Below are 24,625 nucleotides of genomic sequence, written 5' to 3' on the forward strand. Positions count from 1 at the left end.
TTTTATTTTTCATTTCTAAAATTCCTAAAAGAACAGTGATGTTTTGATTGGGGAACATTTTAAAATAAATCATATTCTTTGAAAAAGCAGGACATTGAGTTCGTTTATTCACTGAGCAAACCAGCAGACTCAAGCCAGCTCCTCCTCCCTTACAAAGAACCAGGCAGCCTTTGTGAATACACAAAACACCTACACACTTTGGTTGTGTCTGTCAGGTTGGTGTGGAAGCCGATCTCTCCTAACGTCAAGAGGGTGATAGAAACTCTGCAGGGTTGAAAATTGTGCAGGCCACATTGCAGAGACATGCCCATGCATTTATATCCATCACTGAGGCAAAGGTATTTTATATTAGGGAGAAGAATTTTAAGAAGATAGTTTTTCTGGGTGGGTGGTTAATTCTTGGAATTCTTTTCCTGGTTGATGGTTTGGGGAAGCTGTTGAAAGGACTGTCTGCTTTTCTTCATTCTTGTTTTAGCTCATGCCATCTTAAAATAACGTTTTGCTCAGCAGTTCATTTTGTTGTAGTATGTACTTCAGGGAATGTCTCTCTAAAATGCAGTGTTCGGAACCAAAACTTTGCTAGAGTTGAATTCCCTGCATTGTAGGTGGAGTTTGGCACCTGAGCTGGAAAAGTTCTTGTTTTTTAAATGCAACTGAGTTCTGACAGATTAAATATGTCTCAGAAGAAAGGCCCACTCTCTCCCCCTGGGAGGAATCTCTGAAGATCCAGGGATCCTCAGACATTACTCGCCTGTTGTTGTGTCTGTGATCCTTTCCATTCACATGATTTCTCATTCATTATCTCTCTTTCTTCCTCTATAGCCATAACCAACAGACCACAGCATTCAGGCATCCTGTGAGTGGGCAGTTTTCTCCAGAAAATAGTGAATTTATTCTTCAAGAAGAGTAAGTACTTCTATATATTCTACTTTTCCAAGCAGAGTTTGCAAACTTAAAGGCATTTACTCAAAACAGAGCTTGTTGGACTATTTTCTCTCCCAGATAGAGGGGCTTGGAGTGGGTTGGTTGATACAAGGTGGAATGCAAGAATTTTGTTTTGTAATCTCTGGATGTCTCTAAGTGGGAAGATGTGAAAGTGGGGACATGATACGGGCTTGTGCCATGCTTGGTGCTGTCAGAACCTGTTACAAACTCCTTTCCCCCTGAGTGAGCCCTCCCCCATAAGTATCATCTAGCACACTACTGCGCTCTGAGAGGACACACTCATCTGGAGTGAAGTTGCCCTAAATACAGCATCACACCAAGCTGAACCAGCCTCCCATGAATGCCTCAAAGAAGAGTCCAAAGCCAGGGCTTAGAAGGGAGGAGGGCTGTGGCATCCATTGTCCCTGAATGTCTAGAGTTCTTTCTGCTAGCTTTTTCCAACATGGGGACTTTCTTGCTCCTCAGTCCTATTTCAGCAGGGTCCCTGGGGTGCTCTGAGGTAGGTTCTACCACCAAGGGCTTGTCTACTTGCCCTACTCATGTACAGCCCAAGCAAGATGTGTTCTTCTCCTAAAAATGAAGGAAGAGCAATGTATGCAAGTGGCTCTGTTTCCTTCTGCTCATCTGAGACCATTCTGTTTGAAGAAAATGATCCTGTTTCAGAAATTAATAGAGATGTTGACTTTCTCCTTTTATATCATTTTTCTGTTCAATCCCTAGACCAAAAATAATCTTAAATTATCAGTATTCATATTTTTACAGCATTTCCCTCCCTCAGTACTTATACCTTTAAACTTTGGGATCTGGAAAATTTCAAACCTATGCAAAAGGAGAGAGAGAGATTAATAAATCTAATTTATTCATCTTCCATCTTTAACAGTTTCCAAAACATGGCTGATTTTATTTCATCTATGGCTCCCCCCTCATCACCTGGGTTATTTTGAAACAAATTTCAAACACATAATTTGATTCCTACAGTAGTTTCAGCTTAGAGTAATTATCTTAGAGAAGTTTTAAAACTAGAAATCTATAATTATGATACAATATTCCCTACATGTTTACTCAGTTCTGAGGGTTTTACATATCTTATTTAACACAATAATCCTGAGAAGTAGACCATCATCATCGTTTTAGAAATGAAAACGCCATGACTTGAAGAACTTAAGTCATTTGCTCAAAGTTGCATGGCTGGAAGTATAAAAAGCCAGATGTCACCCCCATTTGATCTCTTTAGTTGGGATTCACACTTGGCACTAGTCAGAGGCTACTTATTAAATTGTTATTATTATTTTAAGCAGGCTTCATGCTCAGTGGGGACTCCAATGTGGGCCTTGAATTCACGACCCTGAGATTAAGACCTGAGCTGAAATCAAGAGTCAGATGCTGAACCAACTGAGCTCCCCAGGCACCCCTACTTGCTAAATTGTTTTGATGCTGTGGCCCATGGATTATGATGGCCAGTCTGGAGTTAGGGTCTGACTTTGAAAGCATTAATACTACTTGTGATTGGAAGGTAAAGATGGTCTTATCTCCTGCACTGAGATAGAACTGCTATGTAAAGACAGAACCAGAATGTGGATTTTCCACATTCCAATTCAGAACGAGTTTGTTTATAGAATCCTGAAGGTCAGAAGCTCTTCAGGAGGTCAGTGAATTTAGCCCCCTTCCTTTTTAATTTTTTTAATGTTTTATTTATTTTAATAGAGAGAGAGTGTGTGAATGAGCATGAGCAGGGTAGGGTCAGAGAGAGAGGGAGACACAGAATCTGAAGACTCTGAACTAGCTGTCAATGTGGAGCCTGACACAGGGCTTTGAACCCACGAACCACAAGATCATGACCTGAGCTGAAGTCAGTTGCTTAACAGACTGAGCCAGCCAGGTGCTCCTTAACCCCCTTCCTTAGGCATCCTAGAGACACAGGTGCCTGTCATTTTTAAAAGTCTGGATGGAGAATCCCTTAGAACACCTAGCTTGGGAAGTTACCAACTTTAATAACAGCTTCTGGAGAAATGCAGATTTCCCATCACTAAACACCCTTGTCTCTCTCTCTCTTTCTCTCTCTCTCTCTCTCTCTCTCTCTCTCTCTCTCTCACACACACACACACGCACACACACCTCCTTTTCCTCACTGTGAAGACTTTGTCTCTGGCCACTTCTGAGATGGTAGCCTCTTTTTTCCTCCCGAAATATCTCTGTAGCTGATCTTAATTCCATCCAGTTTCCAAGGAAAAGATACTCCTTTTTTTTTTTTTAACGGTCACTTTTCAGCACCCGGCTAGCTCAGTCGGTAGAGCATGAGACTCTTAACGGTCACTTTTCCCCTCTACAGGTCTCATTTTCTGGATGTCCTGAGGACTGCTTGCTTGCTTAAGTGGTGGGTGCGATGTTGGGGTAGCCAGATGTTCCTGGAGCCGGGTACAATGTGCTTTAGGCATTGAGGGGAAGCGAGGATTCCTGTGAACTGATGTGGTGATTCCTGCACTTATTAAAAGCTTACTAAGTGCCTATGTTGTGTGGCTGAGCCAGACTGCAGTTACAGCAGCAAGCAAGACAAATGTGGTCCTGTCTGTAAAGAGCTCATGGTTGAGTAGGGAAGATAAATAATTAAACAAGAGCTTACAAATGTGATAAATCTGCACGGTAGAAAAAACACAGGGTTCAATGCTAGTTGATAAAAGAGGGTTCTAATCTGGCTTAGGGATTGTGCGAGGACTCTTCATCCTGGGAAAGGATGTTGTTTAAATTGAGACCTGTCCAGTCAAGGCACCCCAACCTGAGCAAAGACCTAGGGAGAAGGGGTAGAGCATGGAGGATCTGTACTAGTTGAGTGAGAATGAAAAATGAAGCACACCAGATGGATTCTGGAGATACTTGGGAGGTAAAATTGACCTGACTTGGTGATTGATTGGCTGTGGTGGGGATGAAAGAGAGGGAAGACTTTCCTGAAGTGTCTGGTCCTAAATTGGAGGAAGGGGGGATTTAGATAAGTGCAGATAAGTGTGCACGTGTGTGCAGTCATTCACAGCTGAGGGAAGGGTGACAGCTTTGGTGGGGTCAGAGGGCAAGAGGGACTGACTTGCAGCAGAGGTTTGCGAAGGGGAGTGTGGCGATAAGGTGGGAGAGGGAGTTGCAGGCAAGTATCCAAATTGCTTCCTCCTAAAATACACCCAGATTTACCCTCTGGTGGAGCTCTGGAGGGTGAATGAGGCATGATTTCACCTCACAGAAACCCAGTTTTAAACATGCTAACAAATAAGATTCCTGTTTTGTTTCCTTGGGGGAGCTTAATTTATGTCTTGTAGTGTGTTATGTGGTGAGGAAAAAAGACTGAGATGACCATTTGAGTGTCCTTTACACACCAGCTCTCAGATTAATGTGGTGGGTGGAGAAAGGAAAACTCGCTCTTTTCTTTTTCTTCTCTTCTGGAAAAAGTGTCTGTTAAGACGTCATTGACTCCTTTTGCCAGAGCCTCCACTCTGGGATCTTTTTTTTTTTTAATGTTTATTTATTTATTTACTTTGAGAGAGTGTGTGTGAGTGTATGAGCAGGGAAGGGGCAGGAAGAGAGGGAGAGAGAGAATCCCAAGCAGGCTACACAGTGTCAGTGCAGAGCCCAACACAGGGCTTGATCCCATGACACTGGGATCATGACCTGAGCTGATATCAAGAGTCAGATGCTTAACTGAGCCACCTAGGTGCCCACTCCTCGCAATTTGGGTTCTTGAATTGAATCCTTCCAGCAGTGGTTTTCAGTGTGATCTCTCAACCAGCATCACCTGGGAACTTGTTAGAGAGGCATATTCTTGAGCCCCATTCCAGACCTACTAAATCAGAGTCTCTGGAGGTAGCATTCCGTAACCTGTATCTTAACAAGGCTTCAGGGGCGCCTGAGTGGCTCAGTCAGTTGAGTGTCCAACTTCGACTCAGGTCATGATCTCACCATCTGTGGGTTTGAGCCCCGCGTTGGGCTCTGTGCTGACAGCTCAGAGCCTGGAGCCTGCTTCAGATTCTGTATCTCCCTCTCTCTCTGCCCCACTCCTGCTTGCTCTATCTCTGTCTCTCAAAACAAAATAAAGACATTAAAAAATAAAAAAACAAAACATGGCTTCAGGTGGTTCTGATTCAGGTAAAAGTTTAAGAACCACCGGACAACTTGCTAATCCCTCCTAAATTACACCCAGATTCTTCCTTTCATCTTTAAATCTCTTCCAGATACCCATCGTTCTGGGCTGTGGTGACAATTCTAGATGGATTTTAGTCAAATAATCATGAGCTCCTTCTTGTGTGGGAAGAAAAACAAAAATGGTGGCTTCCTTTAGAGCATTACTGTGTGAACAGGTAACACTTCTCCCCCAGTGTTGGCAGGTGGGGTGTACCTGAGCTGCTTGGTGTACAGGTGCATGCCCATCAAAAGATGATTTCCCACCTTACAGATTTGAAGCAGGAGAAGAGAAATAATGTAAAAGCTATGATCAGTGGATCCAGAGAACATGAGCTCTGAGCATTCTAATTTCTGTGTTAGTAATACAGAATCAACTGGATAGGCTAGGATATGCTCTGGTAACATCAATAAACAAAATCTCAGTGATGTGAAACAGTTATAGTTTATTTCTCACTCGTGCTCTGTGTCCATCACAGGTCTCCTGAGGGGCTCTGCTCTATCACCTTTACTGAGGGGGGCTCCATCTCTGTGCTTTCATGACTGACAAAGGCAAGAACAGGGGAACTTGGTGCATTGTGCACCACTCTTTCACATTTCATTGGCTAAAGCAAGTCACATGGCCACCCCTAACTTCAAGGGGCCAAGGAAGTGCATTTCTACCATGTACCTGGGAAGAGTATCAGAAATATTTCTTGGCCATCACTAATGACTACACTTAATAATCGACAGATTTATTAAGGGAAGCAGGACCTTCTGAGTCTGTCACTGACAAGCTTATTTTGCTGCATGATTAGAGGGTTTGATTTCTCATTTCACTTTTTTTGTTCTTTGTCAGAACCCCCAAGGCAGGCAGTTGCCAGCCAATAGGTCCTACGGCCTTGTTCCCCAGGGGGCACTTCTATTCACCCAAGCCAACAGGCATGTGGAAATCCCACTTGGAAGAGCTAAGATGAGCTCAGGCTGCATTTAAAAAAGTACAATATGTAGAGAAAGGAAGACAGTGGTGTTTGTAGACTACTTCACGCATTCATTCCAGGTTTATGGAGCATCAAGGACATGCCAAGCCCCAGACATTTTGATCTGGGTACTCAATTTTAAGAGGGATGTTGAACCCCTGAGGAAGGGGACCATTATGGTGAGGGGTCTAGAAATCCTGTTTTGTGACCTCTCATATTTAGTCTCCATGAGAGAAGATGAAGGAGGATGTGCTGTAAGGCTTCAAGAAGGGCTGGCAGGTGGAAGTGAGGTACATTTATTGCATGGCTGCCAAGGCAGGCATCAGGTCAATGAGTAAGAGTTATAGGCAGGCAAATTTTAGCTCAGTTCATAATTTTCTAGGAAAGAAGTTTCTCAACATTCCTTGCTTCGGGATCTAGAGTTTCATCTTTAACTTTAAATAAAGTAATCTACCACCTAGAATAAGAGTTGGCTTTTTCCATTAATAATAATATTATTATTTTTATAGTGAACACTTAGAGCACTTATTATTTATTACCAGGTACATTTCTAAGTGGTTTACCTATATTTCCACAACAGTCGTAAGAGGAAGATACCGTTATAGTCATGGATACTGAGGCGCAGAAAGGTTAAGGGTCTTACCAAAAGTCACAGAGCTAGTAACTGGCAGTTAGGATTTGAATCCAAATAGTTTGGTCCCAGATGATATGCCTCCAGCCACTCCAATACTGCCTCTCAGTTGAGTGGTTTTCAAGAGAAAATCCTCTTTGGCTGTACTTAAGTGTTGGTGTGCCAGCCAGGTTAAGCTAGAGATTTTAATTGTATCTGCAATTTGAATTGAACAAATGAAATTTGATCTCATAACTTCATGTTTGCTTGAAAGATGCCAGGCCCCTTGGTAGTCTTTTCTTCAGAAAATGTTCTCAAGCCTTTCTGCAGGGCTTCAATTCCAGTGATTGGATCATATGAGCTCCTCCTCTTCAGTTTCTTTTCCTGATTCTCTGTGATTGTCTTGAATTGGGACTTGTGGTTGGCCTTTGTGGCTTCACAGGCCACAGATCGGAGCCCTCCTAAAGAGATAGCCTTGGCACAGGGAACTTGCAGGCTGCGGCTCTGGTGGTTGGTGCTCTGCACAGGAGCGTTTTCTCCTCAGAGCCGGGCTGTCCAGGAAGCCGCTGACAGCCGCCTCCGCAGCTCCCAGGGAAGAGGAGAGGAGCATTCCGGAGCTGTGACGCTGGCAGCTGACTGACAGCAGGCTGTGTGCACTGATCCCCAGGCTCTGTCAAGCATTTGATGTTGAGGTGGGGCCTAGTTGAGAGAGAGTATGTGCTCTGGAAGTTCAGAAGCCGGCTGCTATGCTCAGAAGCCAGCTGTAAGGCACCCAGATCTCCTAGATTCCTTAACCGGGGGGACCCTTGCCTGGGCTGCCTCTCCTGGCATCCTAGGGAGGTTAGCTTGTTCCTTCTGTTGGAGTCTGAGCAGCCTCCTGTTTTCTCATTGGATTGTGTGGGAAAGAAACCGTAAGTTGGAATTGCCTGGAATGTCATGAGTGGTGTTCGGAGGATACCACTCAGAAAGACATCTTGCTAAAGGTAAGAATTACCTTCCTGACCTTTGACTTCTTCAGGGGTTCGTTTTTCAATTGCAGGGCAAGACTCTCCGAGGCGTGTGCAGACTATGGGCCTGGGGGTGGGCCGTCTCCTGCTGCTAGGAGACAGGAGGCTGACTCCTGTTCTCTTGTGGTTGCAAGTTGGTAAGACTGTGCAGTGAGAGATGAAGAGCACAGGATGGGGGTGGGGGCAGACTGAAACTCTGAGCTTGGAGAAGTCTGTCCTGTTGGTCATTCGCTGAGCCCTGGACTGTGTGGCTGATATAACCAGTACCTTGTCTCTCCAGACTGGCAGTCTTGGGCTAGCTTTGCCTGTTGCATTTTGTTGCCATGGCAGCCGAAAAATTGAGGAAAAATGGAAACACCTGGCAAGCAGATGCAGAAACTTGACTGTTCAGTTTTCCTTCCTGGTCTAGGAGTCAGCGTTTGTGACAGTCACAGGTAGGGGAAGCCGTGGTGATGGTGTCCTTAGTTCATTCAAACACCTGGATGTTGACTTGGCTTCTGGTGTTGATGTTCCCAAGGGCATTGGCACTGGGGATGCAGTCATTACCATGCAGCAATCACATCTCGGGCTCTGTGCGGGGTGAAAATGCTGCAGTGGTGGCTTGGCAAACAGTCATTTTGTTCCTTCCTGTGACTACCCTTCTTGTCCTCCTCTTTTACTTCCTGAGTCTGGGAGCACCCAGATCTCCATTAGAAAGGGGTGTTATCTAGTGAGGGAAGTGGCTGCCTGGTAAACCAAGAGGAACTGATATGTAGGCTAGAGGAGGGCTTACCAATGGCTTGGGTTAGAATTGTAGCATCTCTGAAATGGTAAAGCAAAGGTAGAAGGAACAGGAGAGGTCAAGGTCTGGTTCTTCCCCAGCGCAGATAGAGACATGAAGCCTAGAAGTGGACAGCCCAAGAAACTGGTCCAAGGTCACACAGCTGAGCGGGACTCAGGCTGAGTTCAGAGCAGTGCTTGGGTTTGGAAATGGGGAGTGGAGCCCATGAGGCTCACTGGGTTATTTTCATGCCAGGTGAGGGGTGCTCTTTGGGCTGGTTTCCAGCTCCTGAGGTGAGGTAGGGTGGGGTGAGGAACTGAGCCTGTATTCCAGCGGGGAGTTGAGGGGAGGAGAAAGAACACAGAAAGCCATAGTTGAGTAACAAGGCCACAGTTGCTGAATGAAAACTCGTGTCAGACAGTCTCCCCCAGGGTGTTGGGAGTATACAGTGAGCGTTGGCGGTCTGTCTGTGTGTGTCTCTTTCTCTGAGAAGAGGGGGTGTGGAGGTGTCTGCCTGCTTGGGACAAGAACTTTCTTTTATTTCTGCTTTTCATTGTGCATTGCTTTTCCCAAATCCCTTAGGTGGTGGGTGTGAGCACTTTAAAAAAATTTGCTGGTTGGTACACCCTCATCATTAATTTTAACTGAGCTCTCTGTGTGGAATACTTGAGAACAGAACATGAATTTGGGGACCTATTTTTTCTCAAAGAATTGATGGGATACAAGTGACATCTAATAATGTCTTCTCAGTAAGGGATTCCCAGTTCCTAATAGCTTTCTAACCTCCTGGGGGAAGACTAGGAGCCTAGTTTCCCACAAGTTTACTGTACTTTAAAGGAGCTGCACCCGGATAAGGTGCTCATAGAGGTGATTATAGGAAATGGTTGTTTAGAAGTTAATTGTTTGGCACCTTGAATTTTATGGAGAGAAGTCCCTTGGAAACAAAAATAGAATGCACCTGAGATTTAAATTCTGGGGTCTCCACTGCTAATAGCCTTGACAGTGCTTTTCATTTAGTGCTGTGCTTCATAGTTTTTAAGATGTTCTTTCAATCCACACAACCATCTTGTGAGGTTAGTTTTCACCTCACTTTGTAAAAATGGAAAAAACTGAGGCCCAAAGAAATGATGTGACTTGTGGAGGGGTACCTAAGCTGCAGAGCTTTGTGGAGACCCAATTATTCTGGGCTCCTGGGCTTTCCCACCACCCCAGGATCCTTTTGGTTTGGGGATTGGTCCTTGGAGCTGAGAAGAGCAAAAGCCTGCTCTGTCAGATCTTGGGACTTGCCATGGGATGGTGTCTCTTGGGAAGACCAGGTTTTGGAGTCCAGCTTCTGTCTTGGGCAAGTTATTAATCTGTCTTAGCATCAGTTTACCTCATCTGCAAAATGGAGAGTTAAAGCTGGCTTTTCAGGGTTAAGTGCAATAATGTAGTACAAATGCCTGGCACACAGTAGGTGGTGGACAAGTACAGCCCAGTCTCTCTGCTTGCATGACTTTGTGTACTGACCCTAAGGGTTGGTGATTCTTGGCTTGGTGACTTACCTATCATGACAGCAATAGGGTAGAAAAGGGTCTTGCTGTGATCCCACTTCAGTTTGCTCCTATTCATGTTAACCAAGAGGCAGCCAACGATCCCATTAACCAAACTCACCTAAATTCAGACCCAACAGAGAAAAAAAAAAAGACTTCTGAATTTATAGCCTCCCTCTTACTACATCTGTCAGTGTTCTATGCATTTGCTCCTGGATATGTAGGTAACAGAAGCACCTCCTTTTATAGATGGGGAAATTGAGGGACATAGAAAGTGATTTCCTGTCTAGGCTCACCTGCCGCATCCTTGAGGAAGTTTAGAGTAGAATGAAGTCACTTTCCTACTGGGCTTCTCCAGACTGATTTTTGTCTAGTCCTAACTTCTTTTGTTTATTTCAGCTGGGAGGCATTGACTCTAGCTTACTGTTTTGAACTTCAGCCCACACCCCTCCAGCAAAATAATCAGCATTCAAGTAGCCTAAGACAAAGAAAGAGATCTCTTTGTTCAAATCGCCCCACTGTACTTTGGGAATCCAGATAGTACAGAAACCTGGCAAACAGGCTTTTAAGTTAATAGATTTTATTTAATGACACCAAGAGTCTGTCTTCCCATAGCGTGTGCAGGTTTTTCGGTCTCCTCTCTCGGGATCTGTGTGACTCATGTGCTGGAGGGCATGCTGTTAACTGAACCACCTTTCACAGCTGCTCAGCTCAGGGGCACAGGCTCTTCTCTGGGGGAGGGGATGGTTCTTGAGAGAAACCTGTCAGAAGACACCTCAGTCTGAGGAACTGAGGACAAGTCAGTGTCTGCCCTCCCTCCCAGGTGTTTAAGTGGGGAACATGCCTATAAGATGATTCTCTTGGTATTTCTCTTTAGGAGGCTGTATACATAACACTATTGATATTCCTGCTTCTCAAAACAACGTGGTAAATGACCTCCACAACTTTTCATCAGAGCCAGCTTTTCAGCCAAGCTAGATAATTGTTTTTGAGACTTTTTAAAAAAGTTTATTTATTTTTAAAGGGGGTGGGGAGCAGGGGCAGAGAGAGGAGGAGAGAGAGAATCCCAAGCAGGCCCTGTGCTCTCAGTGCAGACTCATGAACTGTGAGATCATTACCTGAGCTGAAACGAAGAGTCAGATACTTAACTCACTGAGCCACCCAGGCACCTGAAGCCTTTTTTATAACCTTGTTTTGGGGTACCAAATGGTGTCCCAAGCATAACCACCACCTGTGTGTTTTTTTTTAACCATTTGTAATCCCACATAGCATCTAGTTATTTCCAAAAGTCTTATTCACCCTTGAGGGAGACCTGCAAGATCATTACTGACACTGAAGAGATTCAGAAGAACATCCTCTGAAGTAGGATCTTGCTACGTGGCTGAGTGAATAGCTGTGTGCACCTCATTCTCTCAGAGAGCAAGGTCAGGGACTGCCAGGTGGAGATGGACTGTTGTTCCGACTGGAAGTTGTCCCTGCCCTTTGAGAGCCCTGATGAGGACACCGTTTATGGAGACAGCATGGTCCCCTCTCTGGGGCAGATTTAGTTTGGGCTGTTTCTCCTAATCAGCCAGCTTTCTCTGAATGTGGCAGAGTAGAGGTCTCTGCAGAACGGGATGGGGACATGGGACTAGAAAGCAGGAGGTGCTTAGAGTCAGAGCTCAAGACTGTACAGAAGTGATGTCAGTGGCTGTCCATCCTGGGTTTTCTGGGCCAGTCACACATCCAGATAGTCTTTTCTTTGTCTCACAGAGGAGGAGCACTTGACTCTTGATCTTGGGGTTGTGAGTTCAAGCCCCATGTTGGGCATAGAGCTTATTTAAAAAGAAATAAAAGTAAAGAAAAAATAAAATGATGTGGCTGTGTTTAAAATAATGGAGAAAATGTTTACATTGAGTTTTTAAAAATCAAAATGCAAAATCATAAACACAGTATAATCACAATTCTATAAAAACAAAAAAGCACTCTTTTCTCCCCCAACCCCCAAAACCCAGACATATAAAAAAGAGTGGAAGTATATATTACCAAGTGTTATAAATGGTTTTCCTTTGGGTAGCATGACTATGGTGGTTTTTTCTTTACTTTTAGCTTTTTTCTTATATTTCCCAAGTATCCTATAATAATCCTCTGTCAGTGTCTTAAATGGGAGCACATGGAACTTGCTAAAATCCCAACAACCCTATTTTATTGTCAGACTTTGTGTCCTGAGTTTTGGCTTAGAGATACAGCTGACATAACTGATGCAACCTGAGAACCCATCTTTGTCTCAACCTCTGGAAATCGGTAAGTCAGGCAGGACTAGGTTCCCGGCAGACGTTTCGGGCAGAGTTCTGCCTGGAGGCAGGGACTGGACAAGGCAGCCTCTCAGGGCCCTTCTCACCCCCCCAGTTGGCGATTATCCTGCTGCATGCAGCCTCCGCCAGCAGTGAGCTGAGTGCAGTGACATTCTCTGAGTGGGGAGCAATAACAAAAGTCTGGCTGGGCTGGAGGCCAGGGGCGGGGAATCTGGAGTGAGTGCCTGAGCTGATAAGGAGCCAGTGATCTTCCTGCCTGGTGGGACTCCCACCCCCAGCTACCAAGCATCCGACAGAGCTCAGCCCTTGGAAAGCCAGTCCCACTGCAGTGGTCCTGCTTCTGGCACAGGGTGGCGAGTGCGGTGGTTATGGCTACTTCTGGGAAGAAGTAATGGTGCAGGGTATCAGGCTCTGTCTTGGGGCTCAGGAAGGAAGGATCACTTACCCTTCGAGCACTAGTGGTTTTGAAGGAACAGCACATCTCCATGGTGGACACTAGGATTTTCCTTCATAGCACCTCTGTAAAAGTGAGCCCGGCGAACGGACCTCCAGAGTACTGCTTCCTGGCTGTGTCTTGTCTGGATCCTCCATCTCCTCAGGCTCCTGGCCTCCTCCCTCCAAATCAGATTTTCTCCACTCCTCAGGCAAGAGAGCCTCAGTTTACTGCAGCTGCCTGGATCGTGTTGCCTGTAGAAGAACCCAGCCACAGGACAATGAGACTTACATCTTAAGGAAGGCTTGCTGATCCCAGAGTTAGTGGAGTTTGGGAAGCAGGCATCAATCTGTTTGAGGATAGGCACTGAATTTGTTGGAGGCATTTGCTGCCGCCCAGGCTTTGAAAGACTTTGGCAAATGCTCGGGATCTGTGGAGGCAGGTGAGAAGGATTCTCTGTAGTGTCTCTTCAGTGTCACACAGTGATGTTTCCAGAGTTCTGGCTCTCCCAGGGCAGGTGGAGCTTCTTGATGGGAAGCACGGTGTCACTCGCTGCTGTTGGGGACACACTGAGGGGATCTTCATTGTGGACCCAGGCATGTCTCATTGCTTCCTGTTGCCAGGCATGGCACAAGGGGTTAATATCTCTGATGGTTCTATTTTGGGGCAAAGGAGTGTTCCTAGAATAGGACTCTTTGTTGAGTGATCTATTTTGGGAAGCAAGCCCCACTGGCATTTATGTAAGTGATTTTCTTTATGTATCTGGGGGTGTGGATGTGTGCGCAAGTGATTTCTTGTTACTAATTATAAGCAGTTTCTTTTGGAAGCCAGGGAAATGGAGGGGTGTGTGTACGCACGCGTGTATGTAAGGAGTATGGGTTGTTTGTGTAAAAAGTGGTACAACCGTGTGTGCCCATCTGATGGGGCAGTTGCCACAGGTACCTGTGTAAGAATGTAAATGTGGGGACCTTAGGACAGCAGGCGGGAATGACGGACTTGGCCCCTTTGTAGATTGTCAGGCCATGGAGGTGTGACCATCTATTATCTTTTAGACTCCCTGAAGTACATGGGCATTGTGGTCCTCTGGATGTAGTCTAGAGTCATGTGGTCTCCAAAAAAATCAGTGGTGGGTTGTCTGAGGCATATCAACCAGTTCTGGTCTGTGATAAATTTTAGCTTCCACTCCCACTGCAGCCTGGCACTTACTCACTGGACTTTCCTGTGTTTTCCCACAGGCCACATCCACATATGTCGAAGCAAGAGAGAAACCAAAGACCGTCTAGCATGGTCAGTGAAACATCCACAGCTGGAACCACGTCGACCGTGGAGGCCAAGCCTGGCCCCAAGGTGAGCTCCTGGCCACTCATTCCTTCCTTCCACCCTTTAATTTTTTGCAGATGCCCATTGACTGTTGCTATGATTTTGTGAGGGAGGCTTGTAAAAAGTATCCTCCCCAAATGACAGATCAGGAAATTGAAATCAGTTGGGGTTATGTCACTTGTCCAAGAAAAGAGGTGATTTCTGGCAGAACCAGGATCAATACGTAGGTCCTTGCATGCATTCTTCATTTTCCTGGCTTGTCTTGGGAGGGCCATGCCTCTGTTCACAGGAATGTTAGAGACTTCCTGGTGAGATTTGTGACAGATGGGCCTGAGGAAAGGTGAGATGCGGGAGTATTGAGGATCATGGAAAAGAACCAGCATTACAGAGAAGGAGTGAGTGCTAAGGACTGAACCCAGATAGGAAGGGTCTGGAAATTGGCAAAATCTGTGGCTGAAAAGTAGCTTTGCTCCAGAAAGACTAGGACGTATTAGGACCAACAGCTGCTGGTGAAAGTTGATTGAAAAAGCTCTTAAAATTTTTTTCTCTGTGAGCCAGATGGGAAGCTTGCTAGGTCTTGGATTCACCTTTTAATTAAAATGCTGTAGCCATGTGTGCACCTGTTCGTCTCTATACTATTCTCTTCATGCCGCTTAGAGTAAGGCAGAGAAGCCCACAGCTCTCTTAAGCACGTGCTTTTTGCGACTCCCTAAATTCCCCCTGCTGCTAGAACTCAAGTTTGCTTTTTCCTAGATCATGAAGCCCAGCAATAAAGTCCACAGCTTTGGGAAGAGGGACCAGGCCATTCGGAGGAACCCCAATGTTCCAGTGGTGGTGAGGGGGTGGCTACACAAGCAGGTAAGGAGACGGGGAAGGGAGAGTGGACGAGGGGGATGACTCTTGCTGATTGCCTTCCATATCCTGGCGCTTGGGAGCTGGGAACAAAGACTCCTAATAAGCTCTCCCTTCCTGAGTTCATCTAAGGCAGGTTTGTCTGCTCAGTGGCAACACCTTGCCTCCCCAAACCCACTTGATCACATGGGCCCCCTGTTACTGGCTGCCCTGAGACCCAAGCACTAGTGTGGGTAGGTCGCACGAACCCAGCCTTCCTGCCAACCCTCTGCCAGCACCTGCCCTCCAGGTGTTAAAGAGCCTTTGTTGTCATCCACTGAAAACCCCCATCTTTTCCTCTTCGCTGGTCTAAAACACATACCTCGCGCTCCTAGCACCTCAGATTCCCAATCAGCTAAATCTAGCTCATTGCCTCCTCACCCCAAAACAGACACCTCTCTCACCTGTCCTATTATTGCCCTCAGTCTCTCACATATCATGCCATCTGAAAAACCCACATCAAACACCAAGAGCAATGATGTGAATTTTTACTAAGGGTTCTATGATAAGACAGACGAGGGCATTACATTGCACACCACCTAGAAGAAATCCCTAGAAGTCCCCTTGAAATGTCTCTCCCTCAGTCTCCCTTGGCAATTCCCATAGCTCTCCAGCCTCCTCTGTCTGACACTATGCTGGTGCCCTTTTCCCTCATGGCTGTGTCTCTTTCCTTGCCTCTCTGCCCGTCTCTTTCACCTGAGTAACCTTCTGACTTTTCCATTTGCATCCTCATCCCCATTAAACAAAAGTATGCTCCTTTGAAATGTGGAGGGAGAGGAAAGGGGCTATCAGTGATTCTTCTCCCCCACGCACTGGCTGTGCTGCAAGTGTAACAGGCACCTGTGTGGAGCACTGTGGACTCAGAGCACAGAGAATGTAGCTGTCCTTGGGGGAGTCCTGAAAGGCTTCCCAGAGGAGGTGACATTTGTACTAGGTATGGAAAGATAGAGAGGAGTTTTCCAAATAAAGCAAGATCTTAGAGGTAGTTTGGTTAGTGCAGAAGATTTAACCAAGAAATGTATGAAATCAACAAGTTAAATTTGATTTTAGCACTTTAGTAAGAGAATGTGGAGAATGAACTGGTATAACTTTGTTATTTTTTTAAAAATTTAAACTTGTTGAAAACTTTTGCAGAAGGAAAACAGTTTTAACAGCTAAAAGCAGCTCTGGAAGTTTCCTAGATTTGGGAGAAAATGGACCCTGCAACACTACTATTTTCCTGCTCTGGCCCAGTTTTTTAGAATTTTCACAGTCACATAAAATGTTTTTAATAAATGTATTGATTTTTGTTTTAAAGTTTATTTTGAGAGAGACTGAGAGATCACGAGGGGCAGAGGGGAAGACAGAGAATCTCCAGAGAATCTCTGTACGATCAGCACAGAGCCTTATATGGGGCTCGAACCATGAACTGTGAGATCATGACATAAGCTGAAACCAAGAGTCAGATGCCTAAGCTGAGTCATGCAGGTGCCCCTTGATTTAGATTTTAGATAAGTAAAGATAGATTCATGGTAAGAGACAATTAGATAGCAAGACAATCCAAGTCTTTTTACACTGAGTGGAAGGCAAATCCATGGCAAAATCAGCCCCTTATGATCAAGAACTGAACTCAGTCAAATAAGAACTTTGCCTCAATGATTAATTAGCTAGCTTAAATTCCTTATAAATAAATTTTCTCATCAGCATAAGTATTTTTACAGAATAGCACCCCAGTAAATAAATAGCTTCCTTTTTGTTAAAAGCTGGTTTCTTTTGTTTTTTAATTATTTTAATTTTTTTTAATGTTTATTTACTTTTGAGAGAGAGAGAGAGAGAGAGTGTGTGTGAGTGGGAGAGGGACAGAGAGAGGAGATGCAGAATCTGCCGCAGGCTCCAGACTCTGAGCTGTCAGCATAGAGCCTGACACGGGGCTCAAACTCACAATTGGTGAGATTATGACCTGAGCTGAAATTGGATGCTTAACAGACTGAGCCACCCAGGCACCCCAAAAGCTGATTTCTTTCTTAATGGAAGAACTGTATTTTTGAATCCATATCTTCCTTTCTAAAAGAAAGATACTTCCATTAATCTGTTTCCAGGACATACATAAAAACTTGGGATAAACCTCATTGAATCTAAATTTTCATGTCCTATAAAAAAAGCCATGCAATAAAAATTCATTAATTCATTAATTTATTGGATGAAGGAGTGGATGTGGGTAAGTCTTGGTTCCAGCATCATATCGTGCATGATTGGGAAGGGGAACAGTGTGCTCACATACTGTCTGACTAGTTTTCTTTGCTTTGCAGGACAGTTCTGGGATGAGGCTGTGGAAAAGGAGGTGGTTTGTGCTTGCTGATTATTGCTTGTTTTACTATAAAGGTGAGCTGCAGCTCAGGCCACCAAGGGCTCTTTGGTGGTGAGGTGATACAGGTGGTTATGTTCTCAAATCCAGTGACTGGACCAGTGGCCTGAGCTAATTTATAACTTATTTACTTGCCAAAATGTTCGCTTTTACATATGTAGGTGGTTGGTCACTTCATTTTATACCAGTCCCTGCACTGGAAATGACATCTATTGAGTTAAAATAAATAGAATCCAGTTTGTCTGCTACTTAGCATCTTCAAGTCTAGAGTTGTCTTAGTTTCTACCCCTGTTGGCACATAGCTATACCTTTGACTCAATCTGGGGAGGTGGGAAGTATAGATACATCATTGTATTTTGTAACTTGCTGTCTGGATCTATCCCCTACAATATTGGATGGACAGCTAGTGAGTTGAGTTGACCACATGAACATTTATGGAGCCCTAGCACATAGAGTTAGGAGCTGTGCAATAGTGAGAAGTAAGGCTCGAAACATGGAGGAAGAGAGAGTTTTAAGACAAGACTAGTCTGTATTAGGTGCTTTAGAAGACATTCAGTGTGCTTAAGCAATTTAGGGGGAGCAAGAAATTCCATATTGGAGAATTTAGAGAGGCTTTTTAGAATAGATGGGATTTGAGTTGGGCTTGTAAAGATCGTAGAGCTTTGCCTCTGTGTAGAGGGGAGATGGACATTTCAAGCAGAGGAGACAACTTGAATAAAGTTTTAGAAGCAGAAGAAAGTGCAATGACAGACCTGTGAGGCCCTAGAGGGTCTTGCGTGCAGGACATACTAGGAAAGAAGACTCAGGGTGTGGATAAGGGCCAAAATTCAAGAGGACTGTGATGCCAGGCAGAGGAAATACGGTTTCATTTTGCATCCAGTGAGCAGTCAGCCAGAGCCTTTGAGTAGGAGAGTGACAGGACCAACTCTGTCATTAGGAATTTACCTCTACAATGAAGATGGTTTGGAGGAGGAAGAGAATAGATGTAGAAGGTAGGGTATTTCACACATGTTCTATCTTATTTTGCCTGTGAGGTTTGCTCCTCCAAGAATGCCCTTCTCCATCCTTTCAAACACTTTAAATATCACCTTCTGAAGCCTTCTCCACTTCCCCAGACTGTGTGGCACGTCTGCCTCTGTGTTCCCACAGCACTTTGTAAACTGCTGTATTGCAGGAGTTAGCAGGCGGTGTGAGCATGTTTACATGCCTGCCTCTGCCCCTGTCGGATTCACCTGTGTCATTCCAGCATTAGCACAATGGTCTCCAGGGAGCACCTGAGTGGACAGTGATTGAAGTACTCCTGGGAAGACATTTGGGGCCCTGTACTGGGGCAGTGGGATGGATCAGCCCAGGGAAGATGCCACAGAAGGTTATTCTGATGTGTTTTTTCCATTCAAAGACAGCCGAGAAGAAGCTGTCCTTGGGAGCATCCCTCTGCCCAGCTATGTGATCTCGCCTGTGGCCCCTGAGGACCGCATAAGCCGCAAGTATTCCTTTAAGGTACTGCCCCTCCCATCTAGTGCAGCAGTTCCACCCTAAGAAACTTTGTGTTCCCAAAAATGGCTTCATAAAAGCAGTTGTTTTTTGTGGGGAGAAAGGAGAAGTTAAGAAGCTAGAGCATTTCAGATACATGTTAACAAAGTTATAAGTTCTTTAAACAAGAATAATATCACAAGTGCTTTCATTTGTATCTGAGCTTCTGAGTCCCCCACCTTTGCTCAAGTATTCAGACCCCTCTTTTCCTCTCACTGCTTGTCCTGTGATTGCATGTGGGTTCCTCCTCATGCTTTCTTATGACTGTAATCAGCCAGTCTAACTAGAATCCAGCCATGGAGTGTAAGTGATGGCCCCTCATAATGGATTTATATCAATTATATTATGAAAACTTACACTGTGGCTTAGTGGCTCATGTGGAAGGGTTTTCAAGTTTGTCCACTTTCTTTATCTTATTGAAAAGCAAATAGAATCAAACTTGGTTTATTTTCTGGATCACTGAAGATTCCCACAGGAAACCCCTTCAATAGTAGAACCCCCTTTCTACTTTGTCGCCATGCCATGTGGAGTGAATGTGGCCATGATAATTGATGGCAGTCCTTTACGCCCTCTAGCATTTTCAGAGCCAGGTGTGGAGGCTCCAGGAAGGTGGTGGTCAGACCCAAATTTGGGGAATCCTGAGACCATCTCCTTTGGCAACCTCCACGCATTCCTTCACTTCTGCTGTTTCTTGGGTCCTCTAGGGATGGTGAGGATTGGGGCGCGGAGTTGAAGTTCTACTTTACTAACCACTGAGTGGAAGTCTCAGCACTGAAGCAGCAGCCTTTGGTGCTACTAGCCACGGGAAACGCCCTCTCACACTGCTCAGGATGCAAGGCAATGATGAGCCTTTCAAGTGGGGTATGGGCTCCTGCCCCCACTACTCATATAGTCTAGCTACATGGGGGCTAAAGCAGAGGTTGAACAGAAGTCAAGTTTGCCAGCCATAGATAGTTACTTGAAGGATTATGGAAAAGCACAAGATAACACACCCACTGTTTTCTGTAAGGGTTAAAGAAAGCATTGGTATGTGGTGTCCATGGTATCACTGGAAGGTGATAGTCTGCATCAGTGTCTTGACCTGGAGTCCATTCTGGGGGTGATGGTTGGAAAATTTGTCTCATCTTTTACCTTTCTTTTCTGGGCTGATGCTTCAGCTTTGTTCATTGTCAGATTTGAGCTGTCCCTCTCTTTCTTTTGATTGTCACTATCTCTGATGACTCCAGAGTGGGTTGAAGATTCTGGGATCCTTCCCTATTTCTTGTTGTATGATATAGTATTACCTTATATTTGTAAAACCTTCTATGACTAGAGAAGTACTTCTATCCATGTAAGCTCATTTAATGTTGTGGAGAGCCAGTGGGTGAGGACAGTATTATTAGCTTTATTTATAGATTAGGAACATGAGGATTAGAGTGCTTAAGAAACTTGCTCAAAGTCACAAAGCTGGGAGATGACGGTGACAGAACTTGAACATGAACTCTATGCTCTTTCAATTGCATTATAAAAGGAGGGAGGACAGTTTCTTTCTCTTTCTCGCTGCCTTTCTTTCATGTCTTATTTTGGTTACCTCCTGCACACACATTGCAGGAGGTGTAAAGTGATTTGAACTAATGTCCATTGTTGTCATTTTAGGACTACGCTTCAGTTTAATAGTTCAGAAGCCTCTCCTGCTGATGGCTGGCTCTGAAAACATTGTATTCAGTGGGTTTCAGACTGGTCCTTTGCAGCCTAAGTCTTCCTCAGAAAACCTTTCTTTCTAGGGTTCAGTGTTTTTGCTATTGGGCCAACAGTCGGGATAACATCTGTAATTTTTTGGGACAGCATTTGAAATATGGTCAAAGTAACTGATTGTAACTATATATATTTCATCTTAACACTTCACTGGGAGGTGTGAAAACAGATTTAGAAAAATATCTTTAATGTGTCATAGATTCTTTCTTTTTGAGAAAAAAAATTTCTTAGAAAGACTTCACCAAGAGTGTTCCCTGAATCTTTCGTCTGAGAGATAGAAGGCATGCATGTGTTGGGGAGGGGGGAATTCCCGTTGGGGGGATCCTCAGGGTCTGAGAACAGAGAAAAGCTACTACAGGAAATTTTGGTGATTTTCAGCCGGTTCTCCACAGAGGACTGTGGCTACCTGAGTATGAAAGTTTCCCTTTCCCTTGGGTTGCAGCATTGTTCTTTTAGGGGCTAGAAAGTGGGCCCCTTGGGCAGTACAAGATCCATGTTATTGGGCATACTGAGGAATGCATAGTGTTTTGTGCCCTAGGCCTTACTCCTGCCTCTGATGTCAATTCTTTCCAGATCTGAAATTCTCTGACTGTTGCTAGGGCACTTTGCCTGAGATTGTTAAGAGTATTTCTAATGGTAAATAGGCACAGTCTGAAGCGTTGTGTGGTCCTTTCCTTGTCTTTCTTTTTCAACTGTGCCTGCAGCCTGGCAGCCCTGTATATTACCAGAAAGGCTAGTGCAGGATGGACACAGGCCTTTTATGCTCTGCTGGCTCACCTGGGGTGCCTCCCCAAACAGTTCTACCCTTGGCCTGCTGGTCACCTCTGAGCAAGCTTGCCCCTTGAATCCAGGATCTGGAGCAAAAAAAATCCCCACATAACCAAGGGTCCAAGGATCTTCAATGGGGAAAAAAGCCTGTAATGTTCCCCTTTGAGCCATTCTTCCTCTCTCCAGACCAAGGTTTCCTGACCTAAGCTCTACAGACTCCCAAGGGTCAATGGACAAATCACATCTTTTTTTTAAACCTATAATGTTTTCTTTGATTAAGAAAGCAGGTGGGGTGCTTGGGTGTCTCAGTTGGTTAAGCACCTTAACTTCAGCTTAGGTTATGATCTCGTGGTTTGTGAGTTCAAGCCCAGCATCAGGTTCTGTGCTGACAGCTCAGAGCCTGGAGGCTGCTTTGGATTCTGTGTCTCCCTCTTTCTCTGCCCCTCCCATACTCACCTTCTCTGTCTCTCTGTCTCTCTGTCTCTCTCCCTCTCCCTCTCAAAAATAAACATTAAACAAAAAAATTAAAAAAAAAAAAGGAGGCAACAGCAGGTATCCATAGCACCTGTGCCTTGGTCACCATAGTAACCAGAGAGATCTTCATATCACATTACAACTGTTGTAAATATCTTGAAATAGCACTATGACCATTGTCACTTGGAAATGACAATAATTGTTACTACATTTCTTGTATAATGAGTTATTAAAGAAGCACCTGTATCACTATACCACATTTAAGAAAGTTTTGGTAACCATATTTCAGTAGAGCATATTTCCTTTATTTTATTTGCATACTTATAAACATTCTGAGAAGAGTTCTTAGGATTTATGAAACTGTCCGAAGGGTTCATGCCCCCCAAAAGATTAAGACCCCTGCTTTAGATTCTTGCTAAAGGCCAGCCAAGACATGTGGTTTCTCACTTATTTATGTTCAGCAAACTTTCACTGTGCTTCATTGTTCTACTTGGTAGGATATAGATGCTGGGGATATAACAATGAGAAGGACAAAGTCCTTGCCTTCATGGAGGTTATTAGAGGTAAGGAGAACAGGGAAGAGCTGCCCTTGTCATCTCCCATTTCGGTCTTGTCCTCCATCTATTCTGCCCGGTCACTATTCCATCTTGGTTGCCGTCATCCCTCCTGTAGGTAACTAACTCACTGCCAGAACAGCACCTAGCACACGGTATGTGCTCTGTAGGTATTGGCTACTGCTACTTCAGCCCTCAGACTCTGCAGACTCCAGTCAGTCCTTCCCACTCTTCCTGACTTGCACATCTGTTCAGGCTGTGCTCCCACCATAAACCCTTGAGTGGCTCCCTTGTCTGCAGGATAAAGCCCAGTCTTGGTTTTCCAGTCCAGGATATTTCCTGCCCACTGGCCTTTGCCTGAGCTTCAGCCACAGCCCAGAATGCCCTTTCCCCAACTCTTACTAGTTTATCAAGTCTCTGATTGGGGGTGACCTCCTCCAGGAAGCCTTCCATGAGCCCTCTGGGCAAATTAGGTTCACTTCTTTTGTACATCTACAGATCTTAAGTGGTTGATTTGCCCATCCAGAGCTTTCACTAGGAAAACTAGTGCATCATTTAGTTCTGCCTGGGTAGATGGGGCTAGTCCCATTCTGCAAACAGAGACTGCATAGAGCAGTCATTTTCAGTAGGAGTTGTGGTTAGTGACACTGATTATACTTTCCAAGTTATGGGTTCAGGCTTACTTGTAGTTCATGTTTAGTCTTCTGTACATTTTTTTTTAATTTTGAGAGAGAGAGAGAGAGGAAGAGAGAGATCAAAACCCCCAAAAGGAGAAGGGGGAGGGAGGGAGAAAAGGAATCTTAGGCAGGCTCCAGGCTCAGTGAGGCTTGATCCCATGACCCTGAGATCATAACCTGAGCCAAAACCAAGAGTGAGACCTTAACCAACTGAACCACCCAGGCGCCCCTAGTCCTCTGTACATTAGCGATGGGGAGAGGGCAGAGAAGATTCTTTCAGAGTTTCTAGAAAGATTATTCAGTCAGTCACCTTAAATTACTCAAGTGACTGGTCCTATAATAACATCAACTAACATCTTTTGAGCCTTAAAAGTGATAGGCTGTGCTGTAAGTTCCATATGTGCATTATCTCATTTAGTGCTCACACAGCCTTAAAAGGTAAGTAGCATCATCACCCACCCATTTTAAAGATGAGGAAACAGAGGCCTGGAGAGGTTGAGCAGTTTGCCCAAGGTTGCTCTGGGGTATGAAGGCAGGCCCACCATGCATGTCAGGCTGACTCCAGGGCCCGCGTTCTTACCCAATTCACCGTGCTGCTCACAGTCAGCCAAAGTTTGGGCATGAGGAGGAGTTCCCTCTTAATGTCCACAAATGGGCACCGGTCTGCGTAAGTCATAAACTTAACAGTCTCAGCCTTGACAGTTGCCATTCTTAGCTCTCCTGTCTATTCTATCACCGGGTCCTGCCAATATTACCTGCTAGTTTTGTCCAGACACTGGGCGCCCCTCTCCTCCTCAGCCCCACCACCGTCTCTCACCTGCACTCCTGTAGGAGTGTTCTGCCCCATCCCCTCCTCTGCCCCAGCTTGACTCTGACCTTTTCATACTGCAGCCAGAGTAGTTTTTCCAGACAAAAATCTGATCTTGCCACTTTTCAGCTAAAACTCTTTAATTGCTTCTCCTTGTTCTTATAAATGAAACAAAACTCTAATGTGACCACAAGGCCCTGGTGACCTGGTCCTGCCAGCTCCAGTAGCCTCATTTCATCCTGCTCTCTCCTTTCCTCTGTGCCAGGACTGCTGGCCTCATCCTTGAATGTATCATACTGTCTGTCTTGGGGTCTGACATATCCCTCTGTGCTACTCCTACTAACTTACCTGCTTACTGTGTAAAAGGCAGCTTAAATGTCACTTCTGTAGGTAAGTCCTTCTCCAGGTCAGGCCAGGTGCTCCTGATATCCTCTCACAGCATCCTGAACTTCTTGATGACACTGACAACAATTGTAGCTATTCATCCATAGACTTTCTCTTCTTATGTGACTGTGAACTATCTTGACCTTGATTAAGGCTGTTGCTTCAATTTCTGGTACATTACCTTACACATAAACAATCAATGATAAATTATTGTTGAATGAATAAGTTAGAGAATGAATCAGTCAGTTGATGGGCCCTGGCCTTTGGAGTGCTCCTACATTTCTTCACCTAGGCCTCTATGTTCTAAAGGCTGATGCTGACCACTGGGGTGTGAGCATTCCAGCTTTTATCTCTCGTGCTGGATCAAGACCAAGGTCCTAAGGACCAAGAGAGCAGTCCTAACCTAGGGGCAATAAGTTTTTGAGGTAAAAATCTTCCTT

The 24,625-nt window shown here is 44.9% G+C and overlaps 1 protein-coding gene across 1 annotated transcript in view; it reads left to right on the forward strand.

Moving 5' to 3' along the window:
- Window positions 1-24,625, forward strand: part of PLEKHA7 (pleckstrin homology domain containing A7) — a 135,820-nt gene that overhangs the window by 44,570 nt on the left and 66,625 nt on the right. The window contains exons 2-6 of the mRNA XM_029957010.1: window positions 823-906; window positions 13,934-14,045; window positions 14,772-14,876; window positions 17,198-17,270; window positions 18,653-18,753. Of these exons, the coding sequence (XP_029812870.1) occupies window positions 823-906; window positions 13,934-14,045; window positions 14,772-14,876; window positions 17,198-17,270; window positions 18,653-18,753 (475 nt within the window). The remainder of the gene's footprint in view (window positions 1-822; window positions 907-13,933; window positions 14,046-14,771; window positions 14,877-17,197; window positions 17,271-18,652; window positions 18,754-24,625) is intronic.

Source organism: Suricata suricatta, chromosome 11, assembly GCF_006229205.1.
Source record: "Suricata suricatta isolate VVHF042 chromosome 11, meerkat_22Aug2017_6uvM2_HiC, whole genome shotgun sequence".
Lineage (NCBI taxonomy): Eukaryota > Metazoa > Chordata > Mammalia > Carnivora > Herpestidae > Suricata > Suricata suricatta.